This window comes from Mercenaria mercenaria, unplaced genomic scaffold (genome assembly GCF_021730395.1).
Source record: "Mercenaria mercenaria strain notata unplaced genomic scaffold, MADL_Memer_1 contig_2962, whole genome shotgun sequence".
NCBI lineage: Eukaryota > Metazoa > Mollusca > Bivalvia > Venerida > Veneridae > Mercenaria > Mercenaria mercenaria.
In genome coordinates this window covers 9,212-19,153 of record NW_026461058.1, presented here as the reverse complement: position 1 = coordinate 19,153, position 9,942 = coordinate 9,212, and the positions used below count along the sequence as shown (strand labels likewise).

Here is a 9,942-nt window from a genome sequence, read left to right as displayed (position 1 = left end):
AATCTTGATTTCTGCAGGATTTGCTGGATTCGCTGGAACTGCTGAACTCACAAAATCCGCCATTTCCAACGAGTTCTTTTTCCAACCAAACCAGCACACTTTTTGCCAGGACGCACCATCATTTCCGCAAGGTTCGCATCACTGGATATGCCGGATTCATCTCCCAACTTCAGATTCACCAATCTTCGCCAAATTCCCTGTTGGTAGACATCACAGCACATCCCACTTCTGACACCATAAAATGTGTCGGGGTCCAGGGACGATGAACTTAAAAACAATCATTAAAAAAAATGTGCGGTTCAAATCCTAGTTCATGCAAGGCTACTTAAGCAATTTTACCTAAGGAGCCGTACCCTAAATTCCCGATGTACCTATAATATACCACCTGAAGAATGAGAGACATGAGGGATGAAGTACAAGCCATATCTGATAAGTTTCAACAATATAATTGAAAAATACTCTCAAAAAAAAATGTGTACATGTAAAATTCATAAATCGTATTTATCTGTTCTGTTCTGTACTGTTCTGTTCTGTACCCCTTGTTCTTTCAGAACTTTTAAATGACTGGTCAGGATCTAGGTCTTCAATCATGGACATTAGGAGGCACAAAGATGAGCATTACTCATCTAAGCTGTGCAAACTGCAAATATGAGAGTGAGACGAGTGAGACACTCATATACCACTGCCCATGTAAATAAAATACATGCAAAGTTTCATGCGGAAATAAGTATTAAATATGTATCTTGAAATTCAGCATCTTCTAAATGAATCGAAGTTCCTCAAATATAATGCAGCGCTTGATAAAAAAATGAAAAGGGTAGGACACGAGCATAACCCGCATATCGCCCAATTCACAAAGATAAAAACATCAGTTAGGCTAAACATTCATCTTTATGCATAGTTAAATAATCGTTTCTGTACATCAAGTTAATCCATGAATCAGTCAACATGAGCAACTCGGAATATAACAGAACTGTAAAAACCATTGAAGTAACAAGTTTTCATAACGATCGGCAGCTGACAGTACTCCCAGGATCATCGCAGCATTTCTTTCTGTCTATCCGTCAAAACGAAAGAAGAACATGTGCAAAACATAAACAAAACAAACGTCATCGGCGCTGAGCATTCTGATTGGCTGACCGCATCACACACCGCTGTATAAACAATATAGTCCAAGAACTGTCATCAATCTTCAGGATAAATAATCATCGTCCGCCATGTTCTTGTACATGATTTAAAAAATAGAAATTCAAAACAAGAAATAACTTAACTGAACTCCAGAAACTCCAACTTGAATCCAAACATCGAACGCCATCCTTACTTTCACTTTCGAAATGTTCCTGTTCCGAGTACTAGCGTAAATAACTTTAAAAAAAATCACTAAATCTAATGAATTGACTTGTTTGAATGTTTCCAAGGCGTGGAAGAGGTAGATCCAATGCGCGCTCTTCGTTATATACCATGCGATGCTGGATTTGCTGGAAAGTCGGTCAGAATTGCTGGAACTCAAGGTCTCGGCTCTTCCGCCATTACTATCGTCAAATCGTCAACGCACTTGTTCCACAAGTCTTTCGGGATCGATCCTACCTCCAGATAACTCGTGTTGTACCTAAAATAAATCTTTTAAACACATGCAAGACAAAAATAATATATTTGTGATAAAATCCTCAATTTCTGGCCTGATTTATGAGTTTTATCGACTACCGGAAGGGGTTACTCAAAGATGGAATGTCGTAAACTCCAACATTTCCAGCCACTGTACCCACAAAATCAACAGAAGTTATGAATATTTATCAAATGGCCTAACAGAGACACCTAGCGTTAAAAATGACAACCTGTTCATATGTCTGTACGTTGTTCATCAGGTAAACTATGCAGAAACAGCGTGTTAACACCGTTAGCAGAAAATAAGCCGATAATAACATTTGAAGTTGCACAAATTCGGATAAGCCTTAAGACCGGATTCGAACCATAACAGAGTATTATATTACTATTCTTGTATCCAACAACCATGGTCACCTGGGCCCCACAATATTATCAGATAAAAGTCTTATCTTTTTGGTTTTGGAAAATCATGTCTTGTTCTCGACACTTTTTATCCAGAATGTGGCTCAAACTTAGATTTCAAAATCTTTTCTTGGGAAAATGATTATTTTAGAGACAGCGATCTACTATTTTGTGTAATCCTTATGATGATTTCAATTACTTTTACAGGCTAGCTGTTTCCCAGCATACATACTAAATCCTCCAAGTGGTTCCACAGTGATAGATTGTTGTGCTGCGCCAGGAAACAAAACAACACATCTGGCAGCTATTATGGGGAATAATGGGTACAAACAAATTGATTAATATCCATGTGTAACACTAATTCATGTATGGCACAATATCCATGTATTGCACTTTATCTGTGCATGGCACAATATCCATATATGGCATGATATCCATATATGGCACCATATTCATGTATGACATGATATCCATGTATGGCACACATATCAGATATCCATGTATGGCATGATATCCATTTATTCTATACCTATTTTATCTATCCAGTCACGAACGTTCATTTGCAACACGTGACCGTACAATATATTACGGTATTTGGATGCACGTGCATACAAAAATCCTGTATTTTCTGTTTTTGGATGCACGCGCGTACAAAAAAATACTGTATTTTCTGTATTTGGACAGTTCAACAGTTCCATGTTAAACATACGATAAAGCCCAAAACGCGTGAAAATGTTCCGAATGTAAATCAGATGAAGTAGGTGCTCTATGTACAGGGTTTGATTATGCGTCTTAAAATCTGGATTTAATTTGAGTTTTTTTTTTGTTTACAACACACAAAAACGATTCAAGGGATAACAGTGCTGTCTGATTTAGATATTAAAACGTTCGTTAATAATCAAAAACTTAAAAATACAATAAAAAGGATCATCAGATGTTGGAATATTTGAAAATTCGCTTAAAGAAGCCATTCCAGACGAAATTGGTATCAGCCCTGACTGTCTGAATAGCTGCCTCAGCAGTTTTTATTGAACGGTTAAGAAACAAAATGGAGAAGATTATGAATGGCAACGGACAGGCGGTCAGCATCCAAAACATGTCTGCTCTATAATTCAGTTTTGGTCGGATATTCACCAAACTTGCTGACAATGTTTGTGGGCATTACATCTCGGCCAATTTCGATAACCAGCCAAATTGTACCAGGCACTCTTTGATTATAGTCCTTGAATTACTCTAAAAACGGGGAATTTAGCCTTGTCCGCTCTTTTAAGTCGGACAGTTTTCATCCGATCTTCACCAAACTTGCTGACAATGTTTGTTGGCATATAATATCTCAGTCAAGTATTATTACCACCCAAATCGCCAAATGGCTGTTGTAGGGAGATTGCACCAATACTTTTTTTAATGATGATATGCAGAAAAAACAACATTCAATGAATTACGTATATTACGTATGAAGTGAAATAAATATAGAATAAAAAGTTTATTTAAGGTCTAACATTGTTCTGTATAATATATATTTGCACTCGTACCATGCAGGGAAAAACTAGAAAAGTCAGGAATACAATATTCAGTGAAACATTTTTTATTTAAACTATTTTTATAGTAAGGTAAAATAGATATAGAATAAAAAAGTTATTTAACATTGTACTGTACAAAATAAGATATATTTGGACTCGTACCCAGCTGAGAAAACCACATTGAACTCACCTAGCGGCTCATCCAATATGGTTTTCTCAGCTGGGTACTTGTCCAAATATATCTCCGTATTGTACAGAACAATGTTAAATAACCTAATAATATTGCACAATATCCATTTATGGCATGATATCCACATATGGCACCATATCCATACATTGCACTATATCCATGTATGGCATGATATCCATATATGGCACCATATCCATACATTGCACTATATCCATGTATGGCATGATATCCACATATGGCACCATATCCATACATTGCACTATATCCATGTATGGCATGATATCCACATATGGCACCATATCCATACATTGCACTATATCCATTTATGGCATGATATCCACATATGGCACCATATCCATACATTGCACTATATCCATGTATGGCATGATATCCACATATGGCACCATCCATACATTGCACTATATCCATTTATGGCATGATATCCACATATGGCACCATGTCCATACATTGCACTATATCCATTTATGGCATGATATCCACATATGGCACCATATCCATACATTGCACTATATCCATTTATGGCATGATATCCACATATGGCACCATATCCATACATTGCACTATATCCATGTATGGCATGATATCCACATATGGCACCATATCCATATATTGCACTATATCCATGTATGGCATGATATCTATGTTTGCAACAATATCCAGTTATAGCACAGTATTCATGTATGGACACTCTATATTTTGAAATGCACAGACAGCAACTTTTCTAAATGATTCATAGTTCATTTATGCAGAGAATGTAGGAATCTTTCGCTTGTTGAAGGTGCAGACTCAAAGGTAACTGTTGAGGTGGTAACGAGGCTCTGCGGAGTTACTGTGAAAACTGTTACCCAAGCATTGCATATTTCCGTCTACACTAACAACCAGTGATAAATTCTTTTCTAGCATAAAATTTATTCAAATATTAGAAGAAATGAAATAAAACGGATGCTTTCAAGAGTGGCTCTATTGTATTTAATACATATTTTCACTTTTATTGTTATTTCCCAATGTGAAATGTACGTTTTTGTCAGACTAGTAATTGAGAATACGTGACATTTCTATGGTGACTGTGATAACCTCCAGGACTAATTTATTCAGTATGTTTAATCCACAGAACAATATATGCCTTTGACAAGGATCCAAAGAGGTTGTCAACGCTGAAGACACTTGTAGCAAAGGCTGGGGCTACTTGTGTACAAGCTGGATGTAGAGACTTCCTGTCTGTTAGTCCGCTAGACAAGATGTATGAAAATGTGGAGTATATATTGGTGGATCCTTCATGTAGCGGATCAGGTAGCTCTTTCCTTCAATAATGACAAACAATGCAGTACTTTACCATTCTTTGTTAGTTTAAACTTAATTATGATGATTCAAGCCTGTGGCTCACACACTAACAAAGAACAAATATTCACAATTATACATACACATGCCTACTTTATGTGTGAATAATCAGATATAAAGTTAATGCAACTTTTATGAACAAGGCTGATAGGGTTTTATTTTCATGAAGAGAAGTGGCATACACCTGTTATTTTGGGAAAAAGTTGGGTTTTTTTGTAGGCAAAGGGGAATAAAAACCCTTGTTATATCCATCTTTATGAAAAAAAATCTTGTACACTTTCAAAGGAATTTTCTTCCTGGAACACCGACCAGCACTCTTTGCCTTGATAAGGGAATGTAGAGACCACAGTCAAATTCTGCTTTCATCGAGGTTTGCGCTCTTGTTTAAAGTCTGGTTACTTGTAAACTGATAATAGTATATTTTTGTATTAATTTTGACTATCCAGGTAGATAGCAAGTCAGTGAATGTATGCATAGATCAACTCATGCCTGAAATTATTCCTGTAGCATCACCTTGGATCATTATGACAACTTTACAACAAGAACTGTCTGAAATTGTAGAAAAGACAAAAATATCTGTAGCATTTTGTATTATATTGCTTTCCTTTATTTCAACAGGAATGGTTAACAGGCAGCAACAGTTTACAGACGAGAAGGAATCGTGTACCTCGGAGAGGTTGCAACAACTGTCCAAGTTCCAAATATCCATTCTAAAACATGCACTTAGTTTTCCACATGTTAAAAAGGTCGTTTATTCAACGTGTTCCATTCATGATGAAGAAAATGAAATGGTTGTTGAAGAAGTTTATTCACAGTTTTGTGAGAAGTTTGAGATAGAAAGTGTAATGCCAGAATGGAAATATAGAGGAAAGAAGATATATAAACATGGAAGTCAGTGTTTAAGAATGTCTTACGAAGATTGCCAAACTAACGGGTTTTTTGTTGCAAGTTTTATAAAGAGAAGTAATGAATTGTTAGAAAATGATGTACCGAAATGTTCTGATAAAAGGAAGGAAAAAATCAGCAAAAGTGAATTTAATTCTTCATATTTAAGAACAGTAACTTTAAGATTTGGTGAAAAGAAATTGAAGAATAATAGGCAAAAAGTATATGTACGAACTAATGGCTTTTTGGGTAAACATTCTTATATCAAAGAAAAAGACAAAACAATAAGGGCGACAGCTAGATGGACTGTGATGAAGTAAAGCATTTGAATCAGTTTCTTAAATATAACATACATTTGTTGTGTCCCCAAAAATGTTTTGGAATGCAATTATATTTTCCCATGTTTGTACATGTATGTTTTCCTTACATCTGTCCAAATTTGTGCCATGAATAGCTCAAGAAGTATTTGACCTTATATATTAAGGCATTGAACATTATAAGATTGTAATTAAGTATGCGAAGTTTTGCACCTGTAGTTTTGTTTGTGATTTCACTCAGTCAGATCAGAGTTATGGCCCTTGACAGTAAAAAGTTATGTATGAAGTTGCATCTAGGGTTTTCTTGGGTATTTCACTCCACAAGACTAGAGGTATGACACTTGACTTAGACTAAAATATGCCTTAAAGGCCTCAAAATTTATGTCACATGTATCTTAAGAACTGTATAGAAATGTTGTTCAGCTTATAAAGTTGTACGCCTGGAGTTTTATTTGGGATTTACGGCCTTCTTTCCCTTTCCTACCTTCCCTTCTATATCCAAGACAAGAAAAAAGATTGTTTTTTTTTACTCTTCCACTTTCTTTTATCTTGTGTTTGTGGTATAGATACCAGACTCCCCCAATGGCTTTCAACCCCAACCTTAGGTAGTATGAAAGTTTACTTAATGCATACCAGTAGCATAACCGTTCAGTGATAGAAAGTAGGGGCACCAGTTTCCTTAAGTGACATCTAATTTTCTCAAGTTATATGTGAGTTAAATGCTACTGGATAAAATATGTTTTTTCTTTGTTTATTGTAAAATAATGTAATGAATCTGATATTTCAACAGGTCAGATTTCTAGAAATGAAGGACTATACACAATGAAAATTTGATTACATGTAAATGAATGAAATGGATTGAATATACAATACCAGGATCAGTGAAGAGTTAGCTCAGTCGGACTGGATATCCTATATATATTAGGACTTTGTGTCAGTTACTCATTCCACTTAACTATTGCATTCTGTTAATTTCTTTGAATAAATTCGTTTCATGCCAGGTTTTACACTTGGCTTGTATAAGAAATCTGTGCTTATCCATTTATTTTTTGGCCTATTATGTCGGGAGACATATTGATTTACTCCTGTCTGTCTGGCTGTCTGTCACAAATCTTGTCCACCCTCTTAGTTGAACATTTCTAATCCAATCTTCACCAAACTTGAACAAAATGTGTCTGCCAAGTTCAGTAACTAGCCAGATCGGCCCTGGCACTTCAGAATTATGGCCCTTGAATTACCGAAAATACTGAATGCCTGTGATACAGGTCTTGGTGCATGGTTGACTTAGATATATAATGGAGAAGAAATGCCAATCTAGATGATTAGGCAGTTGTGGGAGACATGTGCTTTTGTCAAAAGCAGCTCTAGTTCATTTAAATTGTGTATTAATTAAGTGCATAAAAATTACCGTACTTGTTCATCGAAGTACGCTTTTGGATCTTTGGTGTTACTTCTAACATACTAGTAATATGCTTAGAGCTATTATACTCGCCATTCCTTGTCGGCAATTCTTAGCAGAAAAAGTCATATCTCAGTAACTATTACAAATACTGGTTTGAATCTTCACATAATGCTTCCTAGGCATCAAAGCTATTGAAACAACCAAGTTAGATAACTCTTGGTTGAATGGCCCTTTGTCGACTTAAAACATTTGGTTACAGTTTTTGTGTGCAGCTAACAAGCAGTATCTCAGTAACAGCTATATTAGATTTAAATTTTCACACAGTACTTCCCAGTCACCAATGCAACTGAAAGAATCAAATTAGATAACTCTTGGTTGAATTTGATACAAATCATGGCCCATTTTCAACTTAAAAAATTCAGTTGAAGTTTAGTGTGCAACTAAACTATCAAACTGTATCACAGGAACAACTACAGCTTAGAAAATGTCCACTAGTCAAGCATGCTTTGGATAAGTTTGCTGCTGAATCCATACTTTACTTTAAACAATATCACTTCTGAAACTGTTTGGTTAGAGTAGAAAATTAGCCTGGATGTTCCTTTGGTGGACCCCTCCCAAAGTTGTTCAAATAATTGAATTCCACTTAGAATTCTGGTTGCTATGGCAATGGAAATGAAAAGCTTTAAAAATCTTCTTGTCCAAAACTGCAAAATGTAGAGCCTCAATATTTGGCATGTGACATCATTTAATGATCCTTTATGAAGATTGTTCAAATTATGTCCCTGGGATGAAAAGACGACAGGCCCTGGGGGTCCCAAGTTTTACATAGACTTGTTTCAGAAAAAACTTTAAAAATCTTCTTGTCTGAAACCACAAGACCTAGGCCTTTGGAATTTGGTATGTAGCATCGCCTTATGGTCCTCTACCAAGATTGTTCAAATTTTTTTACCCTGGGGTGAAGAGGCCCTGCCCTTGGGGTACGAAAATTTACATAGATGAACACATGAACAAATTTTGAATATCTTCTTGTCTGAAACTACAAGGCATAGGATTTTGGTATTTGGTATCTTGCATTGCCTAGTGGTCCTCTACCAAGATTATTAAAATTAAACTCCTAAGTTGAAAAGAGGCCCCACACAATGGGCTCCAAGTTTTACATAAGATTTATATAGGAAAAAACTTTAAAAAAACCCGACTTAGGCCTTTGATATTTGGTATGTAGCACTGCCAAGTGAATCTCTAACAAGATTGTTCAAATTATGCCCTTGGAGTGAAAAGAGGCCCTGCCCTGGAGGGGTCACTTATACGGGTTATATTGGAAAATACTTCAAGAATTATCAGATCATACATGTATTTCCTTGACTGTTTAAATATAATTACCTGATGATCCAGTGTAATTAGAGGTCACCTGACTGTGGCCTTGACCTACTGACCTACTTTCTTGATTTTAAAATAAAGCCTTGAAATTTGTTTGACATGTGCAGTTTTGCACACGGATCTTAAAACTGACTTACAGTGGCAATGAATGTGTCCTACTGACCTACTTTCAAAATGTTTTAGAATCAGTTTGACATTTGAAACATTTAGCGCATATCACTCAGGTAAGCGATCCAGGGTCATCATGACCCTCTTGTCTTAATAAAGATTTTAGAATCATTATTTTTACCCAATTCAAATTTCCAATACCCAATTCAGACAAAAAATACAGGTGCCAGACTAAAATGGAAGTACCTTTAAATGATTTCTTCTCATGAACCACTTGATGGATTTTTACCAGACTTGGTTTCTAGCATAACTGTCCGCGTGGGCGTATTTGGCCTTTTTAGAAAACAGAACATTTAAACGCCTTGTTATCTGTCGCTTGATGGATCTTCATCAAATTTATTCTGAAGCTTGATTGGAAGGTCCTATCCCAAACTTGTTCAAATTGGGACACGTGTCCGGTTTAGGGGCCAGACAGATCTAAAACAGAAAAAACCCCATAAAACTCTTGATTGTTCTTCATCGAACTTTGTAGATTATTGTAAGTTCATCTCCCAAATTCTTAGCTGCTTCGTGCATTTCATCACGAGTAGGGTAGAACCGTCGACTTTCAGTAAACTAGCTCAATCTCAACAATGAATTGAATACTTCGTCTTCAGATTCAGATATTTTGCCAACACGTATTCTGAAATCACATGTAGATGAACTTCTCTCTAGTATCACTAAATTGGTGAATCTCTCATTACAACAAGGTGATTTTCCTATGAAATACAAACAAGC

The 9,942-nt window shown here is 35.9% G+C and overlaps 1 protein-coding gene across 1 annotated transcript; it reads left to right on the top strand.

Annotated features, from left to right (window-relative positions):
- Positions 1-2,203: 2,203 nt before the first annotated feature.
- On the top strand, positions 2,204-7,256 carry LOC128552617 (28S rRNA (cytosine-C(5))-methyltransferase-like). Its single transcript, XM_053533661.1, has 3 exons — positions 2,204-2,330; positions 4,850-5,028; positions 5,695-7,256. Exons 1-3 carry the CDS (start codon positions 2,317-2,319, stop codon positions 6,279-6,281), a joined length of 780 nt encoding a protein of 259 aa, XP_053389636.1. The 5' UTR covers positions 2,204-2,316; the 3' UTR covers positions 6,282-7,256.
- The last annotated feature ends 2,686 nt before the right edge of the window (positions 7,257-9,942 follow it).